Source organism: Canis lupus, chromosome 34 (assembly GCF_003254725.2).
Source record: "Canis lupus dingo isolate Sandy chromosome 34, ASM325472v2, whole genome shotgun sequence".
Taxonomy (NCBI): Eukaryota; Metazoa; Chordata; class Mammalia; order Carnivora; family Canidae; genus Canis; species Canis lupus.
The window spans coordinates 3999667-4021265 of NC_064276.1; the positions used below are offsets into that span (position 1 = coordinate 3999667).

Here is a 21599-nt window from a genome sequence, read left to right on the forward strand (position 1 = left end):
CCAAAGGCAGACACTCAGCCACTGAGCCACCCAGGCGCCCCCAGTTTTTAGATTTTAATTAATTCATATTAAATCCCATGAACAGTTCGGCTCCTCAGTAGCCCTAGCCACAGCCGTGCTCAGCGGCCACACGAGGCCCGTGGGAGCCGTATGGGGCAGGGCCGGCCTGCGCAGGAAAGGCTCTTCCTTCCAGCCGCGCCCTGCTCACTACCCTGTGACAGGCCTGCAGGTGGTCTTGGTCAGGCGAGCCCCGAGGATCCTCACTGCAAACGGCAAGCCGAGGCTGGCAGCGGTCACTCGCACTGGCCCCAGGTCTGCAGATCTGGAAAGGCCAGCTTGCTTTCCCAGCTGCCCAGGCCTGGGCCCCGTGTGTCCCCCCCCCCCCCCCCCCGTCGGTGGGACCGTGAGGAGGTTGGGGGGGGGCTTCCTACCCCGGGGTGGGTGCCACGGCCCATCTGGAACTATTTCCAATCAGTCCTGGGGCTCCGGGAGGGAGACCCATGGCATGTCTACCCTGAAGACAGGGACCAGAAGGGTCCCTGCAGCTTCAGGGATCCACACCCACCCATTCTTCCGTGGCTGGGTTTGCGGGGTGTCCATGGGACTTACAGTCTTCATTCTTTCCTGTGAGGACAGATGGGTGATGAGACAGGCCCCCCTGGAAACAGGGAGCAGTGATGTGGGCCTCACTGGGGTAGGGAGCCGGAGAGGAAGGAGGGGAAGGGGGAGGGCACAGCGAGCCATCTGAGGCCTGCTCAGGGGTTATCCGGGATGGAGAGGCGGGGCTGTAGGGAGAAGTCTGGTTCGAGTCCACCAGAAGTCTGGTGTTTGGGCTGCAGATACCCCAGTGAACAGTGGCTGAGACTAACGGGGACGTCTCCCCGACAACACTCCTTAATTAGCTCCAAGAGTGGTTCAGGGCCCTGCCCTTCTGCGCCCTCTCCTGCCAGCGGGGCTCTGGGCTCGGCCTCACAGCACCAGCCAGGGCAGGGGGAGGGCACGGGCTCTCTTCCTGTCCCTATTTTCACGAGGGCGGGAACTCTTCCCCAAGACTCCCCCCTTAATGTGGGACTCCCAGGCCCCCAGAACTGTGAGAAGGCAATGTTCAAGCCACCATCTGTGGTAATTTTGTTCAAGGAGCTAGAACTAAGATAGTTATCCACGTCTGTGGCTCACTGCATCATTCTTGGGAAGATGTCATCTATCCAAGTGTAACCAGGTCAAAGGTCATCCTCTCAAGGACCAACGGTGTTTGTGGGAAGGGTTAGTTCGGCTGACACGACCACACGGATGTGCTTTCCACTCTGTCACAGAACGTCAGAAAGCTGTTGCCCCAGGCCGGGAGCCAGGATTCTGTGTGTGCGCTGCTTCGCGAGGCCCTCCTTCTGGCAAAGCGGCTGCTGCTCCTTGGGTGCTGCTGAATGAGCGCGGGCAACGCTGGGAAAGGCAAATAAGCTCTTTGTTCGTATAAAAGTGCTGGGGACCTCATGGCCACCTGAGGCGGTTCAGGACCTGAGGAGTCTGGGGCCGCAGGTGAAACTGCTGCCAGGATCTGTGTAAAACACGTACAACAGCGCTTAGCATCAAGTGCTTCACACACCTTCACTCTGTGGTCACCTCCTCCTGCGCTGGTGGACCTTGGAGACGCTCCATGTGGCGGCCCCCGCTTCACTCTCTTGTGGTGCTTTAGGTGTGTCCGTTACGCGCAGGCCGCCTCCAAGCAGCACCTAGGGTGGAGCAGCACCTCTCCATGCCTACGGTGAGCTCGTTACTACCACGCCGCACCCTGCCCTGGCCCAACTCCCGGTCCTTTAGTGGAGCTGGGTCACCGGGAACAGAGAAGGACGGAGGATACAGAACCCATTGCACACAGCACACTAGCTTCTCGGCCCCTCCAGAGGCAGCTGCAGTGGTTGCATATAACTAAAGGCCAGGCTGTTTCGGAACATGGAATAAACCCAGCAAGCATAGGAGTTGAGAACTAGCAGGCAAGTGCTGTCCGCTGTCCTACGTGAGTCTGGCCTCGGGGACACGTGCCTTCAGCCCTTGCCACACAGATGTTGGTCGGTCGAAGCACAGGGACTGATCCTGCACTTTGTGAGGAAGCTCTCTGGGACTGTGTGGCCATCAGGAGAAACGCTGGTGTCAGGTGGAAAGTTAACAGCTGAAGGCAAAACACACGTGTCCCACCCCCGCACTCCTGGTGTCATGGGTCCCAATCTGGGCTACTGAGACTCCAGAGCTTCTCCATCTGACAGAAGACTGGTTTCTTTTACCCAGTGTCCTAATGTTCATTACAGTGCTGAAATAAAGGTTCTTGGCACTATGTATATAGAACTTGACAAGAGAATTGTAACCAGAGTAAAAAGCTCACGCTGCCTTGGAGAGGTCCTTACCTGAAGCAAAATCAGAAGTCTGTGAAACATCTCTAGTTTTCCTGTTCATGGGCCACGTGGTTTCTCTCAACCCCCAATGCCGCTGGGAACACGCGAGGCCCATGTTGGGAGACGGGTGGTTTCGTGGCTTTTCTCATGCAGTCCTGAACCCCTTCAGGCAGGACCGGTCCACAGCAAGCCGCTGTGCTGTCTGCAGGCTGGAGTAAGCCCTTGTAAGCAGGGTCTGTAGGACTGGACCCCAGATCTAGAACCGACGCACCTGGACGCTGTGCCAAGCCTAGCAGTACAGGTGATAATAGTGCAGGATACATTTGAAAATGAAACAGACCAGGTTCTATGTGCAGGTTTGTTTTTTCATCTGTTCCTGATAGAGCGTGTGAACACGCAGGTGGGGAGGGGCAGAGGCAGAAGCAGAGTCCCCGCTGAGCAGGGCACCTGGCAAAGGACTCGAACTCAAGACCCTTGGATCCTGACCTGAGCCAAAGGCACATGTTTACTGACTGAGCCACCCAGGCAGCCCAGCATTCAGGAAGTTTTAAGCTTTCAAAACTGGACTGGCTATTCCACAACATTCTACAGAATAGCTAAGCCGCAGGAGCCTCACACTTCACCAAACCACCAGTGCGGTCACAGAGAAGCAATGAGGACCCTGGCAGGACTCATTACCATCCAGGTTCACAGAAGCAAACTCTGAATGGTCAGAGGTTGACGTGGACAGCAACAATTCACCTAATTATAATCATTGGGCTAGTCCTGTCAGCAAATTCTCTCCCCTGAAGGCACTCAAACTCTATCACGATTCTCCAGAAAAATGAATCTAGAGAACCATGCATAGGGCACAACAGTGTTGAGAATGAGCAGACCCGGGAGCCAGACCACCTGGGTTTGACCCAACTCTGCTGCTCAGTGGCCAGGAGGTGGGAGCAGACGACAGGTCTCCTGGAAGCTATGAGAGAACGTCCTCCCAGGGTGGTGAGAGCAGCATTAGGGTCCAGCTCACGCCCAGAACAAGGCCTGCTCAAGGGCTGCGTCACGTTAGCCCATCACCTGAGGAAGGAAACAGGTCTACCCACGCAGTGATGAAACCTTTCCTTCCACTCAACCCATTCCAACCTCCACTTGTTTTCTCGTTGAAGGAGGCCCCAGCTGGGCCCTGAGCCCACCTGGCCTCTGGGCATGATGGCTGTCTGGGGAGGGCCTGGGGGAATCTGTGAAGCCGGGATGCACGCTGGCCTCAGCCCTCCTGATCCACGCTCCCCATGCGGCTGTACCCTAGGAGCACTGAGGACACCCTGCAACCTCGTGTGGCTTCCCACACTCTTCTCAGACGTGTCTCTACGATCAAAGCAACCATCTATTCAGAGGTGCAGCATTTGAGTATGTTATAGGATCAAGCCCATAGTCATCCAATAAATCTTGAGAACTCAAATGTTTAAGCTGTTGAAAGTACCCACATATTAAAAAAAAAAGATCCGCTCAAACCCCTTAAGGCATTTGATCAGTACAGTCGGGTGTTTCTTGAACAGGAGATAACAGTTGTTTAAAGGGATGACTTTAATGGAATGAATACAAAAGCTTCTGAGGTAGCACCCCCACCACTGAACATCTCTGAACAAGTAAAACCATGGTTACCAAACAGCTATTTTTATTTACTGTCACATCTACAGTGTCTGAAAAAGGACAGTAATAAATAACTGCAGATGCGTCACAGGACATCCCTTTATTCAGTCACAGCAGTGGGTCTTACTACTACATCTTATTCTCCAGTTTTCCTTATTCTTCAGATTCCCCAGGCTTCCGGATGTCATCAATCTTCAGAATCATTCTAACCATTTGTGTTGCAAGAGAGATCTGCTGCTTTTTGCCAATCAGAGTTTCTATGACATGTTGCTGCTTCATATCTGGAAAACACGGATTATCCTAAATGTATTTATTATTCATAATTTTGCTCTCATTTATACAATCATGCCAAAACTTAAAAAAACCAATCTACAAGAATCCCTCAGTCCCAGCTACAATTTCAGAGGAACAGGACTGAACCCAGGGGCCAGAAAGCTGTGGGAGGCAGGGACCTCTCTTCAATGACAAGCTCAAGTGCTGGGCGACTAGCTAAAGGCCTCCAGAGACCTCTCACCCACAAAAAGTAGTCACTAATAACATCATTTAGTAAGGCCAAAATAAGTGAAAAAACCGGACTATACCTGAAATTCAAATAATTCCAAAGGCCTAAAAATTATAAAGTTCAGTAGAACCAGGCATTCAAGTAAAAAAAAAAAAAAAAAAAATTAAACATTTGTCTGATGAAGAGTTACTGCTGTTATTAAAATCCCTGGCCATGAACTAAAGCCCAGAGCACAGCTGCCATTCTAAGCGAAAGCACAAATCCTGATCCCGTGGTCGGGGAGAAGTGTCAAACTCTGGGCACACCCGAGTACAGCTATCACCGACACCACCGTCCAACAAGCCCCAGCTAGGCCAGCCTTTAAACTACGTGAGCGGCTGCAGCGCAGCACAGAGGAGAACACTCCATGATTTGGGGACATGACCCCAGAAGCAGCTGAGTGGGAGAAGTCCATTTCAGAGCTGCTTCCCATGATGCCCAAAACCTACCTGACAGACATCTGTGTAAAAAAAGATAGGAATGATTTTCTAAAAACCAAAGATTAAAATGGAAGCCATCTTTGGTATGAAACAGCACATTGTAGTTTAGTCATTAAAATGGGGCTATGTTGCCAGGACTAGCAGACTAGCCAACTCCTAAGGTAATAAAACATTCTAACATTCAGGATCTGAATATCTTAAGTGCATAAGTATTTAAAAAGACAGAAGATGCTCCCACAATGCACTACACACAGTATAGCCAGTACGAAATCACTCAATATGAACCAAACAGAGCCCTCCAAGTTGTGACAGCGCCTCACCATTTGTACCCTTGTGCAAACAGTCAATCCCAAGAGCAGGGTTCATCTCCTTCACTTGTCTGGCTCGGACCTCGGTCATAGTCTGGATGGGATTCATGCCACTGTTTTCGGAAAGGGCCATGGGGATGACCTCCAGGGCATCAGCAAAAGCCCGCATGGCATACTGCTCCAAGGTTGGGCACTAGAAGGGTATAGGGTTATGGTTAGTGTGCTGTGCAAAAAACAATTAGCCAGCAAACTTGGAAATGTAGTTAAATCACATCCTTTGAAAACCTAACTCATGAAGAATTCTAAGAATAGGTTAATTTTTAATCTATCAGAATATTTAAATGTCACCACACAGTGAGGAAAAGGTATACATGTGAGAGAAGTCTCAAATCAGCTATTTTGTTATCATATTCAATTAACTTTAAACTTCAAACAACATAACAACACCGCAGAGTTACTGTCAAGGCTGGAATGGCCGAGAATGCCAGTATTTGGTAACTTGTACCTGAGTATGTGGGTGAGACCCACAGACCAGGCGCTGGTCACCCACAGCTATGGTGCCTTGTTTACGTGAGTCCAGGTTCCCCCGCCTTTGCTCTCAGCACCACTGCCTCACCCACCCCAGTCCAGAAATGCCTTAGTCTGTCATGAGCCCCCACAGGCCTTACCTTGTCTGCCTCTTGGCTAACTGCCAAGGCACAGGCTATCTCAGCAGCGCCTCCGCCATACACCACACGGTTATCACGGATGAGGTTCCGGATGACGCACAGGGCATCGTGAAGGGATCGCTTTGCTTCCTCGATGATCTAAGGGAAGACAGCTTTGCCTAAATTACTGTTATCACAATCTGTTTGTTTTAGAGTCAAATACTCCTACCCCCCCACCCCCCGCCCCAATTAAAACTGTGCTGGTTAAGAACAAATGGAGATAACAGGCCAGAACATTCATTACCAGGTGGTTTCTATCTTTACCACCCCCCTTTTCTCTGTAATGTAGTTAAAACCAGGCAGAGGCAGCCAGGGACTCATTCTGGGTGTGACACACAACCAAGGGAAGGGGCCAACAAACCCGAAGCTGACCAAGAACCTCACGAGTGTAACAGAGCAGGATGCACTAAGTATCCATTCTCCAACAAGGGAGACGTTACCAGCGGTTATGTCCTTAGGCCCTAACTTTCACCAAAGCGACTCAGAGGCCAGGGTGCCTTGCAGAATTAATATTAGGTTGTGGTCTTTGGTTATTTTACAATACAGTTTGGAAAAAACAAAAACAAAAACAAAAACCAACAAACCCCAAAACCCCCAAACACACCCATCAAGTATATCTCAGTTAAATATGTTATGGACAAAGCAAATCAGATACCAAGAGCAGAACAAATACCGGACAAAGAAGCAGATTCTCACCATCTTATTTCCTCCTCTGATGAAAACGGTCACAGCCCTGGAGTTCTTACATTGCTCAATGACCAGCATTTTGTCCTTAGTTGTCCCAAAGGAGATCTCTTTTACGAGCCCAGCAAAGCCCAGCTTCTCAGAAGTGAGTTCTGAGAACCGTGGGACGATCCGTCCTCCCGTCGCGATGGCGATCAGCTAGGTGGGGTGGGTGAGGTGGAAAAGGGAAGAGGACACTGGTGAACCCCAATCTTTCTACTTTAGACCGCAGATGAGCTAAGCTCCACCTAGGACCACCTGCTGCATGCAAGTGCTAACCCACACCAGCCCCAAATGGCAAGGTCAACCCCAAAGCCACGTCCAATCAGCATGCTTCTGGAGAGGTGGTGTCGGGTCTGGCCCCATTACCCTGCAACACTCCCCATGGCTCTTAACTTCCTCTACCGACTGGACTGAGCCGTGTGCAGCGGCCTCTCACCAAACCTTGGTGGCAGTGAGGACCAGGGGCCGTGTAAGTCTGGACATGACCACACCTGGGACAACTGCCAGCATGTGGCTGACACAGAAGTAGGCAAGACAGGTCTTCCTGCCTCAGAGAGCCAAGTGGGATGACATATGGAAAGCACTTCTAAGTACCCTGGAACACCCGAAATACACTGCAATTTTGTTAGAAAAAAATAAATTTTTACAAATAAAGATTTCAGCACTTTTCTGTCTCCCCACTCCTCTTCCTCTAGTCTATGGAGCCTGGGCACAACGAGGTTACTGAAGGTGAGTGCTATCACAGCAGCCCTCCCGCCCCCCCATATGCACAGGCAAAGTAGGCTCAGCGCCTGCATTCAGAGCACTCTTCACACGGAGCTTCCTACCTCTATTTCAGGTCCTCCTACCCAGCGAACTGCAGGCAGGTTATTCTGAAGAAGTAAATGATTTGCTTCATCGTCGAAGCCCCATTGGCAAATAGCTAAGTTAGCCCCCGTTTCTTTAATCTGGGGAAAAAAACGCCAATCATGTTAATAAAAGTGTCCCCTGTGCTCGGAAGATGGGATGCACAGTGGGGTGTTTAAGGGGGCGCGTTAAAACAGAAAAGAAGAAACACCCAAGGGTCTACTTTCTGTCAGGCCCAAATTCCAAATAATGAACAGGTACCAATGGGAATCACCTGAAAATTTTTTTTAAAGAATTATTTGAGAGACAGAAAGAGCATGCAGGCACAAGCACAGGAGGGGAGGAGAGAGACCTCAAGTGGACTCAGAGCCCAACACGACCCCGACATCAAGACCTGAACCCAAATCAAGATGGATACTCAACTGAGCCCCCCAGGCGCCCCTAGAACACCTCAGTTTGTAAACTAAGTTGTAAGAGTCAGTAATTCACACTGAACCCTGTGGTTACAGTGAAATAAAAACAAAGACTTGTCAACAAGGCTTAGCACACACCGGGGCCCAGGGTGACAGCTGGGTCTCACCACAAATACCCTTGAGACAATTTCATTCATGTGTTTAACAGAAGCAGCATCTTTGATACACGTCTCTCAACGTGGTTTACTCTCCACTCTCCCGAGTGAGCTATCCTCTGTGGATTAACAGGCGAGGCCCCCAGAGCCGATCCCGCCGCTCACCCCTGCAAATGGCTCAGCCACCTGTCCCGGGAAGGCAACCATGACCCAAACTGTCTGTGCATCTCGCCCTCGGCGGTCGCCTGTGGTAGCCGGGTCACACCCCATGTCCATTACTCCACTGTCTGCACCCAGGCCTCTTCAGTCTTCCATACTGGCTCTCTGAACTCTGTCTGTGAGCAGCCCACTCAATCTGGCACTGCTTCTGGCACATTCCTGCTGTGAACAGCCTGTCCCCTGAAACCAACTTGCCTCAGTTCTCTCTCCTCAAATGGTTAGTTTTTCCCTCCCATGTGCTCAAAATAAGAGGGGTCCTTCTTGGTCCTCACAGCTACTGTCAACATTCCTCTTTGGGCCATTCTCATTTAGAATGTTAGCATCTAGTCCTATTGTTCCCAGGACCCGGTACATCCACCAACACGATCCATCCAACTCCTTTGGCCTGTTAGTTCCTGCCATCTTCTGGCCCAGAGCACCTCGGCTGGCATTTCCACGGCAGCCTTGTAGCCCAGATAATGGGTTTGTATTTACAAACTCCTGCCAGCACACTCCACGCTCTCATTCTTGCTATTCCCTGCATATGCCAACCATGTGTTGCTTCAGGACCTTTGCATATACTGCCCATGGCCACCTTACCTCAGCCTGGAATGCTCTTCACAGATACACAGCTCTCTCACTTAAGTCTCTGGCCACATGTCACTGCCTTAGAGAGGCCTTCTTTTCCTTTTTAAAAAGACTTTACTAAAGAGGCTTTCTTCAACCACTGTCCTGAATAGAGCCCCACCCACTTTCTCCTTATTCTGTGCCTCAAGATCAAGAGCTCTGCTTTATTCCTTGCTGTGTCTCAAGTACTTATGACAGTGCCTACAGATCGTGTAGGAATAAATGAATACAACTACTCCTGTGAAGACAGACATCAAGATAAGTTTCTAATCTGTTATGTTTTAAGGTAAGTTATGTTTTAATTGATACCATGTTCATGGAGTGCTGATGCTGTAAATTCCCAAGGGCAGAGTTCCAAAGAGGAGCCACTGTCAGGGTATGCATGCGCAAAATATTAACAGCCAGAGAAGAGACAGGTGTTTATAATACTTTGACTTGTAAGAACAATGAGTTAGAATTACTATAATTGCATTCTAGTTTAATTCTTGTTATTCAGAAAAAATAAATTCTTATTACTCAGTAACTCTTTTCCCTACAGGTTGTATTTAGATGTCTGGAACACATGCTAGTGCTAAAGCTATGTTGGAAGTCAGTCCAAACCCTGGGCAAACCCTGGGCATACTAGCTTAGAGGGGTCCAAGGAAAACAAGTGTTGTAAAATCAAAAGCACAGCATAAAGTAACCAGTCCACTCTTTTAGGCACTGTACGCACTTACCATTTTAAGACAAAATCAGATTTCTTTCCTCCTTAAGCCTTTCTGTGCCCTTTGTTTTCTTCTGTCAACATTTATTACTTTTATAACTCAAAAGTGAAATAAGGCAGCTCATACTGTTAACACGTTTTCTGTAGTCACATAACGAAGTACTGAGACAATTTAGGTAGCACCATGTGTTATTATCATCCACAGATCTACAGCTAACTGTATCCCTTGAGAGCCTAAATTTTACTAAGAGCTACAGTAAGACTTACTTGTTGAATCATTTCTTCAAACTTCTCTTTTTCGTATTTCTGAAGAGCTTTATAATCTTCTACTGAGGTCACATCCAGCTTATGCTTGGTCTTTGGTTTTGGTGGTTCAAATGGACACGTGAGGATTGCAATCTTAGCATTTTCTACTTGCTGTGAGGAGAAAGAAAACCCTTAATAAGTTGGTGAATTTAAGAATGAAAAAAGTTTGAGGTTGAAAGGCACAGACTTACTTTTGGCATCTGTGGATGACTGAAATCCTTGTCCACGATCACACCCTTAATGAGTTTAGTGTCTTCCAGCCTCCCGCCCACTTTGCCTTCCACTTTGATTAGCTCAAAGTCAACGTCTCTACGCTGCATGTCGGCTACGGTGAGGACTGCATTCACGGCGATCTCAGCCATCTGCCGGTGACAGCTGTTAACCCTGGTGAAAACAGAACAAACCTTTCACATTCCTTGACGACTGCTGTAACCAAAGCAGGGCATGTAATAGGACGTGGTAACTCATATACTTCATAAAGCTAAGGATGCTCAGTGTGCAGAGAGCAATGCCACCAGAACTTGCACTTTCAGCAAGGGGCAGGACTTCTCAATCTGGGGTCCATGGACCCCAAAGAGAACTGTACTGGGGATGGAGAAAAAAAAAAATCACATCTTGTTTAAATGAGGTGCAGCACTTAGAAGCAAGAAGCCTTGACAGGGCTGCACCTTTTCAAGAACTTCCATCAACATCAGTTACAGATTGGGGAGGAGGGAGCGGTGGCATTATCTTTTTTTGAAACCTTAGAAACATTTGAACAGATTGCTCAATAAAATTACTTTGGTTCTGGAAAAACTGCAGGGAAATTTAGTACTTCAAACACAATGCCTGAAATCCCAAGTCAGTTTAGAGAAAAGATAACCACGACACTCTAAAAGTGTTATTAAATCCTAACTAAGGGATTTATGGTATTTTGTTTTATGCTGAATATATTTGGCCATATATTAGTTGTTCCAAACATTTTTTGTAGTAAAGACCTATGCGTCCTTGGATTTTATAAAGACCTGCAAAGAAAGCAAGGTCAATTTATAAAGCTCTAACAACATGAGATTTGTTGTTGTCATTTCACCTAAGGGTAACACTTTCCTTCCAGAACAGCACTCTACTTGTGAGAGGCCATTCCTCTAGACAGCTAATCTCAGCACCTGTACAACAGGAGGCACCCAGCACACTCGAGCACAGCACTGCAGTAGAGGTCTCTCCTTGGGGGAAAGGGAGCAACAATTTTTGTTGCATTCCTCCTGACATCTGAGTCAAGACTATGTCTTTCTTTTTGCTAAAACTACCACACATACAAATTAAAAATTAAGACATTTCTTACGCTGATCTTGATTCAAAATAATCAGTGTAATAAAGCACCTCAGGCTTGATTTTTATGCTACATCACAGCAAGAACCAGTAAATCTCTATTATTGTTCAAATAAGTGTGTCTCTTGGCAGAGGCTGCTTTGAGTCTCCAGGGGACAGGAACTGTGTCTTTGTGCTCTCAAGACAGGCAGCAGGCCTGATAAATAGCAGGCATTATGCAGATGCTGAAAACACCCAATGTAAGTCAATTTGAGGACTGTCCCTTCTTACTAAATTAAAATTCTGGACCAGTAACTTGCTTGTTCAGTAAGTGGAAAGTGGAACCCCTAACCCCAAATGGCTTCCCAGCAAAGAAATGGTAAGAAGTGTGTTGAAAGTTAACATTCCTCAAGTAGGACCATTTTCTGCTTGATTTCTAACACCACCTAACCTGTTAAATGAAAGAACTGTATCCCTTACATATACTGTGGTGAGGATATAATACCCAAACCTAGAACTTCAGTTTCCAACTAAAACAGACACACGTAGCTAGACCTGTATTAAAAACAAAGCAAACCAAAAAGCAGTGCACGGAGCCAGTAGGAGGCTCCCAGCGGCCCTCTGAAAGGATGCCGTTAGTAACAGGCACACATGTTCTGCTTCCTCTACAAGTGCTAACAGTGGCACTCTACTGTCCACGTACACTTTGGAGCCCAGTGTGGTCTTTGCAGTCTGAATCAGGGGCTCAGTGTCCTTTATGTCAACAAGGACACTATCGCTGATCTTGTCCAGGTGCTCAATAGCGATGCGGGCGGCCTGTTCGTAGCCGTCGGCGATCCTGATCGGGTGAATGCCTCGGTCTAGCAGCTGCTCGGCTTCCTCCAGCAGGGCACCAGCCAGAACTGCAGACAGGAGAGTGCAGGAGCAGATATCAGGAGAATGCTAAAGCTTATGTGATCAATACAAATTAGAGGCTACCCTAGAAAGATGAAGGTTCTGGAACAAAGGTAAAGGTATCTTGGAGGCTGAGTGATTTCTTAAAAGAGAGCCTCTAGTTCTGCTTTTAGCAAAGATCAAATACCTCACCCCTTATAAATGGGTGTTTAGCTCTCAGTGATAGACAGAATGTAACCGATAAAATGTAAAAACATTTTTCTAAGGGCAAAAACTTCATGTGTCTCCCAGGTCAAGAGTTTTCTTTTTTTGTTAAGGAATCTACATCCAACATGGGCCTCGAATTTACAACCTCAAGGTCAAGAGTCACACGCTCTATGAAGTGAGCCAGTCAAGTACTCCTCCCAGGCCAGGGATTTCTATTCAAATTTATGTTGGTGGTAAAAGGATTCAAGAATGTATTTATGATTTATCTTCCTCACCATCTTCCTTCCTCTGAAGTTTTAGACCCATAAAGAGGAACACTACTATTTGCTTTAATACTGCTATACTCCAAGCACACCCACAACAGTGCTTGGTACCCAGTAATTGTTGAATAAAAAGGAATTCAAATCTCATCTGCAGAAAAGATAATAACATTAAAGCCTTCTACCTTCAACTTAAATATTTCTGACCTTCAGAAAAAATGCAATGGTAAAATGAAGAGTTTATTTATTTACTAACACCATTTTGCCACATTGGTTTTCTCTACAAATGCGCACATGTATTCTATTCAACTACATGAGAGTCAGTTGTAGAAATCCTAATACATCACCCCTAAGTACCTTGGCATATGGCTCCTAAATACAACAGCATTCTCCTACAGCATTATAATATAACTGTCATGCTCAGGAAACTTAACAGGGCACTACTCTGATATGGATAATCCAAATATCCTCCCATGTATCCCAAACATCCCTTACAGTTAAAAAAACAAAAAACACCCACATTAAATCAAGTGTCATGCATTATAGCTGGGTGCCATTTTTCTTTCGCTTCCTTGATTTAGATTTAGTCGTTTGATTGATTTAGAATAGTTGTTGAACTCTCCCTCAAATCCTTCTTGTTCTTCCAGAAGGACTTTTGGGCTTTGTATTGAGCATTCAGCTTGGATTTGCATGACTGGTCTCCTCATGACTGGATTTTTTTTTTTTAAAGATTTTATTTATTCATGAGAGACGAGGTGGGGGGGGTGGTGGAGAGAGAGAGACACAGAGAGAGAGAGGCAGAGACACAGGCAGAGGGAGAAGCAGGCTCCACGCAGGGGGCCTAATGTGGGACTTGATCCCGGGATTCCAGGAATATGCCCTGGGCCGAAGGCAGACACTAAACCGCTGAGCCACCCAGGGATCCCTATGACCAGATTCAGAGTAAACATTCTTGGCAGAGTCAACATTCTTGGTGTGTGTGTGATTTTTAACTAACACCTCTGAAACAAGGTATCAGCCTATTTTGCTTTCTTACCAACCACCCCTGTGGTCCCATCTCCAATTTCATCATCCTGTGATTTGGACAGTTCAACCATCAGCTTGGCAATCTGGTGATCGACGTCCATCATGCTTAGAATGGTGGCACCGTCATTCGTTACTGTCACATCGCCATCCTTGTCCACCATCATTTTATCAAGTCCTAAAAAGATGGCAATGTTTACCATGGCATTAAGCAAAAGAACAAAAATAAAATCTGTACCAAGAACTAAAAAAAAAAAAAGACCTCGAGTTACTTCTTATTTACAGAACTCATACATAAGAGTACCCACGTGCACTCTTTTAGTTTGGTGACTACAAAGCAAGACACCAGAAGCAATCTGAAGGGTGAAAGCCAGAGAAATGGGGGAACAAAAGGAGCATCACTAAGTGTAGTATTAATCATAACAAAGGACAACTATGATTTGCAAAATGCTCATGAAATGATGTGAAGAGGGAGAAAAAAACCCTGACCTAAAACTATCTGCACTTACGATTATAAACATGTCGAAAGCCTGGAATACATCATACAAGTTTGTTAGTGTTGGGGGCCTAGTATGCCTCCTGCTCCCCATTCCAACTTTAAAAAAAAGGGTTGTATCTACTGTCTATAATTGATTAACACTCATCAAAACACACAATGTTAGCCTCTTACCATTTGGTCCAAGTGATGTTCTCATTGTATTTGCTACAGCTTTTGCTGCCATGATATGAGACTAAAAAATGAAACAAACAAAAAAACAAATGTTCAACTTACATGCAATTTTAATAATTAAAAGCATCTGATTGTTATAAAATTTAATCATATACTTTGCCTTCTCTAGAAGCTTCTACATCTAAGAGGCAACACACTAAAGAAGTGCGGTAACCTTCACAACTACATCTTTACTAGACCATTCTTACGTAAAAGAACCAGAACCTGGTACTTTAACTCAGCACTTCTAAGAGGCAGGTTCTCTAACCCGCCCCCATTTTACAGCTGAGAGCACAGGCAGTCCAAGCGGACAGGCCTTGCGAGACCACTCTGCAATGCTAACTTTATGTGATGAGTCTGATGTGCGTATATAGCAACCTGAACTATCCGGCTAAAGTGCACTGCAGAGACGTACCCCTCTCTGACCCGGCCCAGCCAATACAGGACCTGTATGTGAAAGTCATCCTTGCTTGTCATGTGCGAAGGGTATCAGTACAGTAACAGACTCTTGCAAGCATCCTCTCCTGTTTGCACATAGAATCAGGCTCATCCCTCCACATGTTTCCTTTGCGCCTAGTCTTGCTGTCGCCAACCTGACCTGGACCCACGGCGCCCTACAGAGGTCCAGGGTCTCTGATCTCACTTCCTACTGTTTAGATTCACTTGACATCCAGCTACCTCATCCATCTTCCTCAAACGTGTTACCTGCCAGTCGGCAAAGCTTCAGGGACTCCCTAGTGCCTCAACACTGAAGTCTGAAGGCTTAGGCGTCTTCTTCAATGCCCTCCACAATCTGAGAGCTAGTTCCTTCCCACTGCTGATGGGCCATGCTTGTTCCCCAAGTATGGTCTCCCATCCCTGTAGTAAGGGCCACAGGAGGCTCTCCACTCATCAAAACCCTGACCAACTGTCAAAGCAGTTCAAACACACAGGTTCTGTGAAGCCCTCCTCAGCACTCCATCTGGCAGGTAAGGAAAGACACAAACTTCCCGGATCCGTGAAAATGGTGGTAACCATTAAATCACACATTGATGGATCTGTCTGCATAATGGACTTTTAAAAGGATAATCACCACAGATCAGCAGTTCTTAACCATGGACGATTTTGTCCCTCAGGAGGTAGCCGGCAACGTGGACAGCTGTCTTTGGTTCTAACAAATGGGGCCGGGGCTGCTCTTGGCACGGATGGAGTGGGTAGAGGCCCGGATGCCGCGCACCGACCCGCACAATGACTGGGCCCCCAAATAGTAACAATGCCAATGCTGAGAACTCTGGCTCTAGACCACTGCTCCCGAGTCCGCCAGAGGCGGGCTGGAATCACGGCCCCAGTCTCCATGAACTATGAACCCTGAAGCAGATTCTTAACCTCAGGGCCAGGTTTCCAACTCCGTAAGAGAATACCCATCTCAGCACGAGGGTGACAGAGGAGCAGAGCACACGGTGGCAGGGAAGGGCACAGCTGGCGCAGAGGCCGCCGTACACACCACGATGCCACGCGGTCCTCCCGCTGACTGCCCTAGAGAAGCGCACCGGCCCCGCGGACAAAGGAGCTTCAGAGACGCGGGGCGGCGGGTCCTAAGGCCAACAGCGAGGGGGCTGCACGGGGTCTTCGCTCGTTTAAGACACCAGCCGAGAGAGGGCCCGTCCTCACACCTCCCCCTGCCTCTTCTGTTCAGATGCCCTCCTCACCGGGACTGCGCCCCCCAGACCCGCCTGCTCGCACAGCTGTGCCCTACACGTCCTCCCGGGGCCAACACGCCGACCGCCGCGTTCCACAACTTCCAGCTGCGGGCAGCGGCGGGCCTTGAAGCAGGCTGCGCGCTCCCTCCCCGACGACGCGCCTGCCTCTGCCGCCCCCGCCCCCGCCCCCGCAGGCTGCCCGCGGCACACTCGAGGCAGGGACCCCCCCCCGCACCGCTGGCCCCACCCGACGGGGCTGCAGCCGCACGCCGCCTGCCGGACCCCGCGTCACGGTCCTGCGTGGCCGCCTTCCCTCTGGCGGGGTCGGCCGACGAGCAGGGGCTGCAGAAGCGCTCGGGGGCGGGCGCGCCGCCCAAACACCCAAGTGCGCCCCCAACGCAGGAGGGCGCGCGCGGCTCCTCCCGGCCCCCACGCGGGGGCTGCGGGCTCGTACGCCGGCCTCGCCCGAGCTCGGAGAGCGGAGCGCAGGGCCCCGGGGCGCAGCGGGGCCCGACCCTCCCGGGAGCACATGGCGGAGCCGCTCCCAGCCGCGCGCAGGCGCAGACCCCGGCCGCCTCCCTCGAGCCTCCGCCCGCGGCCGGCCCGTTACCTTGAGGGCCTCGAGCCCCATAAGACGAGACTTGCGATCCTGATCCTTGATGATGAGAAAAGGACGCCCATATTCATCGAAGGCGAGGGTCCCGACCGACGCCATGGTGCCGCCGCGGCGCTTACTTTCCCCAACCGGCGGAGACCGCTCCGGAACCGAGCACACGCCTTCCGCTCGCGGGAGGGCGCAACAGTGCGCGCAGGCGCAGTCCGCGCCGCCTGAGACTTATTTTTCACTCGAGACTAGTTTGACGCTGGACAGTACCTTCTGGAATCAGAGGCCTTAGGAAACTTCTATCATTCGGGAAGCTGTGGGGGGGGGGACTTCGAAGACACGGGCGGGAACCTCAAACCTACAAGTCGAGAGTACATGGAACTCATTGGCCAGAGCTGTTCAGTTGACGGCTTCTAGGTAGTGCGTCCCAACGAGGAACTCGTCTACTTACTGCGTTACTTTCTCCCTCCGTCCCACCCCGGCTCCGAGCAGGTGGTAGAACCCACTTCCGGATTTCCGCCCTTCCCTCCTCCCGCGCACTCCCCCCTCGGGACGCAAGACGCAGGAAATCTCGCGATGGCGAGAGGAGGCGGTGAGGCGGCGGGCGCGGCGGGCGGCTGGGGCGGCTGGGGCGGCTGGGGCGGCTGGGGCGGCTGGGGCGGCGGGCGCCCCGTCGGGTGGCGCTCGGCGGTGCAGGTCGGGCCTCCCGGGAGGGAGCGGGAGCCGCGGTCCGCTCCCCTGAAAGTCGGAGCCTGCAGCGGCTCACACCGGGGGGACCGGCGCGGCCTGGCCGGGGCTCCGCGGGCGGGACTCCGCCGCCGGTGCGTCGTTCCGTGCCCGCAGAAGTGGCGGGAGTATCCCCCCTGCGGAGCCCCCGGTGCAGGGAGGCCGGTGCCGGCCCCGAGCAGGTTCGGCTGAGGCGTCCGTTAAAGCTGGCCCGGCTTCGCGCGGACAGCCCGGCCCCTCGGGCGACGTGGTGGCGCCGGGAGGCGCGCGGATGCCGACTGCGGAGGACCCTGTCCTCCAAACCCCTTTCGCCTCCTCTCTTTTCTTTTGTTTTCTTTTCTTTTCTTTAATACCTGTAGGCTTTTTTTGGAGTTCGATTTGCCGGCACGGACTGTAACGCCCAGTGCGCGTCCCGACACTGCCCCCTCGTGCCCGTCACCCGGTCGTTCGCCGCGTTTCTTTCCAGGACGCTGATGGTGACCTGATAGTTGACAGGCTTGGCTTCGGCCATAAAAAGGGATGCAGTACAGTTGGCCCTTGAACAACCTGGGGGCTGCGGGTGCCGGCGCGGGCAGACCTGTGCGGCGGAAAATGCACGTATGGCTTGGCTCCCCCACAACTTTACCAAGACCTGCTGTTGCTGGGAAGCCAGTTGGCATATTTTGTGTGTTATCCGTGTTACATACTGTATGCTTACGATAGCCCGAAAATACCTTAACATCATTAGGGAAAATATGTTTATGGTGCTGTATCAAAATAATCACGTTCCAGTGGACCTGTGCAGCTCAAACCGGTGTTGTTCAAGGGGCTCCTGTGCTGCCCCGTGGATCTTGAAAGCATGATGCCAAGTGAGAGAAGCCGGTCACAGGAGCGCATAGTGTAGGACTCCGCCGCCCGCCCCGAAAGTCAGAAGGGGAGCTCTGCAGAGCTGGAAGGTAGAGGAGCGCGAAGGGGAGGGGAGACACCTAGAGGTTAAGGGCTTTCTTCTCCGGTAAAGACCTCGTTCTAAAATCGACTGTGAATGGGTAAAGAAGATGTGGTTTATGTATACAATGGAATATTACTCAGCTATTAGAAACGACAAATACCCACCATTTGCTTCGACGTGGATGGAACTGGAGGGTATTATGCTGAGTGAAGTAAGTCAGTCGGAGAAGGACAAACAGTGTATGTTGTCATTCATTTGGGGAATATAAATAATAGTGAAAGGGAATACAAGGGAAGGGAGAAGAAATGTGTGAGAAATATCAGAAAGGGAGACAGAACATAAAGACTGCTAACTCTGGGAAACGAACTAGGGGTGGTGGAAGGGGAGGAGGGCGGGGGGTGGGAGTGAATGGGTGACGGGCACTGGGGGTTATTCTGTATGTTGGTAAATTGAACACCAATAAAAAATAAATTAAAAAAATATATATTTGTTAGGATGCTAAAAAAAAATAAAAATAAAATCGACTGTGGTGGTGGTTACGCATATCTCTGAATGTACTGAGAATCTTTGGATTATGTGCTTTAAATGGGCACATTGTAAATTCATTGAGATTGAAGGACATCTCAACGAAGCTGTTAGAGATTATGGAGCCCCCGCCCACCATAGTGTTGAGACTAAGGTTAGCAGCTAACAGTCATCTCTCTCTCTCTCTCTCTCTCTCTCTCTCTTACTTAGAGCAGTAAGGACTTCAGATGCATTATTTTAAGTGTTCAGATAACCCAATGACCCAATGAGCGTAGTCATATTTTACAGGTAAGGAACCCAAGCCTTGGCCAAAACTTAGCTCATGTTACACACTGGTGGAGTCCTGTGACTCCAGAACTTTATGACTCAAATCCTTTTAACCACTGTATTGCATAACTGGGATACCCACAGGGTAGTTTTGCAGAGGCATGGCAGATGGTGCTTTCACTTTTTAAAAAACAATCAAATACAGGACTATTTACTGTAGCGAGTAAATTCCTCCATTCCTCCAGCATCCATTCAATGCTGAAAAGTATAGCCAAAAATTTCTTAAAACTCTTGCCTTCTATTAAACACTGTTACCTTCCAAATCTGTGCTTTTATTTTATCTCCAGCACTAGCAGTGGACTTTTGTTGTTCTTGTTTCTGAGTTGGTTTTCCACTGTGAAACCAGTTTTAAAACTCATTTTAGGGGACTTCAGGAGTCAAGAAGAAAGCTCCACTCTGTGTGAGATGCTGGTGGTTGGTCAGTTGCCTTGGAGCAATGACTCACTGCCGTGGGCTAGCTTGTTGTGTGCCCTGTGTTCACATTTGAACCTCACAACGTCGTAGCAGATCACCACATTCATGGGTATGGTAGGCAGACCACCCCCTCCCACCAGTAGGTCCATGTCCTCAGCTATGGAACCTGTGAATATGTTACACAGGAGAATTTATTTATTTTAAAAAGATTTATTCATTCATGAGACACAGAGAGAGAGGCAGAGACACAGGCAGGGGGAGAAGCAGGCTCCTTGAGGGTAGCCCGATGCGGGACTTGATCCCAGGACCCCGGGATCATGACCTGAGCCAAAGGCAGACGCTCAATCACTGAGCCACCCAGGTGCTCCACAAGAAAATTTATAAATGGGGTGAAGTTGGGACGCCTGGGTGGCTCAGCGGTTTAGTGCCTGCCTTTGGCCCAGGGTGTGATCCCGGAGTTCCAGAATCGAGTCCCACATCGGGCATGGAGCCTGTTTCTCCCTCTGCCTATGTCTCTGCCTCTCTCTCCGTGTCTCTCATGAATGAATAAAATCTTAAAAAAGAAAATAAATGGGGTGAAGTTAGGGCTTTGAGATGGGGAGGCTTTGTGATGGCTTGTCTGGGTGCACCCGGTGTCATCACAAGGGTCCCTATAAAGAAAAGGGAGGCAGGAGAGTCAGAAGAGGTGTCCTGATGGGAGCAGAGGTGGGGTGATGTGGGGCCACTGGCTGAGGAATGTGGGCAGCTTCTAAATGCTAGAAAAGGCAAGCAAATTGATCCCACCCTCGAGCCTCCAGAAGGAACCCAGTGCTGCCAGCCCACTTCAGACTTCTGACCTCCAGACCTGTATGATAATAAGTGCAAGATGCTAACATTTTTTACTGCAGCGTTGGGAAACTAATCCAGTGGGCCCTTTGGTTTACTAATTCCTGAAACCATGGATATTAACATCTTCCAACGACAAGAATCTAATGTTCTCCCCTCTCTTATTGTCTTCTATTTTCCATGATGCCTGTGTTTTGGGCCTAACTTCATCTTCTCCACTAGACTGTGAGCTGCTTCAGGGCAGCCTTGTTCCATGTGGGGCTCAGCATGTAGCTAGCGGTGGGCACTGCCAGCGTATACCAGGCAGTGTTCTAAGTGCGTTTCTTGCGCCTACTCGTTTCATCTGCATGGTCACCCTGTAATCCCCGTGTTACAGAAGAGAAAACCAGGGTTCAGAGAAGTAAAGGGTCCTACCGTTAGTAAGGTGCAGAGCTCAGGTCCTTACTTTGAGGTTATGCTCTTACCTGCTGATTTGCTCCTTAATCGAAATTTTTTTTCAAATCAATTTCAGCCCCCAGAACTTGAGATCCTCTTAAGAATGTATTTTAAAGAGTAAAACTCCAGAGGAGGCTATTTTTGGTATCATTCTCTGTTTTCAAGTGATTGGAGTTCACTTTATTCCATACTGGTGCATTGAAATGATTATTTTATCTTCTGTTCTTTTTGGATCTTCTTTAAAAATCTTTTCATAACCATACTTACTATTTTTTAGTGAGACCTGATTTTAGTCTCTATTATTTGACAATTGTATTAGTTCGACTGGACTGTAGATACCTCACCAATTTTGATGTGGATTCTTTATATCTTATTTGAAATAGGGTAGTAATTAGACATTTTAATATTTGTGAAGCTTTGTTCTACATCATAAAAATACAGAGTCCTTGGTTAACGCCTTTATTAATTGGTATTTTTATTGAATTCATAAAATACCAAAGAGGGACAAATACATTGTTTTCTTAAGGATGATTAAAAAAAAAGTACGTTGGAAAGAAAAGATTTTAGATTCCCATTAGAATTGAATAATTTTCTCTGAAACACTTTAATTTAGTTGATGGAATTAGAACTCATGGAATCCTACATTTGTAACTTAGCCTGTATTCAGCTAAATTATCCTTCTTTAAACAGTGTGAGTTTGTCAATAAGAATTATAGAAAAAAAAATACTACCTTGGGATTTCAGATTTGGTGTGATGTGTGTATTTCCTG

General features: G+C 48.8%; 2 protein-coding genes and 1 long non-coding RNA gene across 20 annotated transcripts in view; 2 read left to right on the plus strand and 1 right to left on the minus strand.

Annotated features, from left to right (window-relative positions):
* Nucleotides 1-4024: 4024 nt before the first annotated feature.
* Nucleotides 4025-17238, minus strand: CCT5 (chaperonin containing TCP1 subunit 5). 2 transcript variants are annotated; one of them, XM_025451422.3, is made up of 12 exons: nucleotides 17101-17238; nucleotides 16656-17007; nucleotides 14328-14388; nucleotides 13671-13835; nucleotides 11977-12175; nucleotides 10178-10370; nucleotides 9948-10097; nucleotides 7566-7685; nucleotides 6709-6894; nucleotides 5974-6111; nucleotides 5318-5498; nucleotides 4025-4297 (listed from the first exon to the last, which is right to left on the minus strand). In XM_025451422.3, the coding sequence occupies exons 2-12, from the start codon at nucleotides 16758-16760 to the stop codon at nucleotides 4170-4172; spliced, it is 1626 nt and encodes a 541-aa protein (XP_025307207.1). In that variant the 5' UTR covers nucleotides 16761-17007; nucleotides 17101-17238; the 3' UTR covers nucleotides 4025-4169. The 2 variants fall into 2 exon arrangements, with proteins under 2 accessions (XP_025307207.1, XP_048961753.1); XM_049105796.1 differs by lacking the exons at nucleotides 13671-13835; nucleotides 17101-17238 and having other exon boundaries at nucleotides 16656-17025.
* LOC125754334 (uncharacterized) lies at nucleotides 7795-10487 on the plus strand. Its single transcript, XR_007408285.1, has 2 exons — nucleotides 7795-8833; nucleotides 9127-10487. It is a non-coding gene; the product is annotated as an uncharacterized LOC125754334 (long non-coding RNA).
* The window catches only part of ATPSCKMT (ATP synthase c subunit lysine N-methyltransferase), a 251901-nt gene continuing 247415 nt past the window's right edge, over nucleotides 17114-21599 (plus strand). For all 17 annotated transcript variants that reach the window (XR_007408276.1, XR_007408277.1, XR_007408280.1 and 14 more), the window contains exon 1: nucleotides 17114-17241. Coding sequence is in view for 4 of the 17 variants with exons in the window: in XM_025451424.3 (XP_025307209.3) it covers nucleotides 17226-17241 (16 nt within the window). In the remaining 13 variants the exon portion in view is untranslated. The remainder of the gene's footprint in view (nucleotides 17242-21599) is intronic.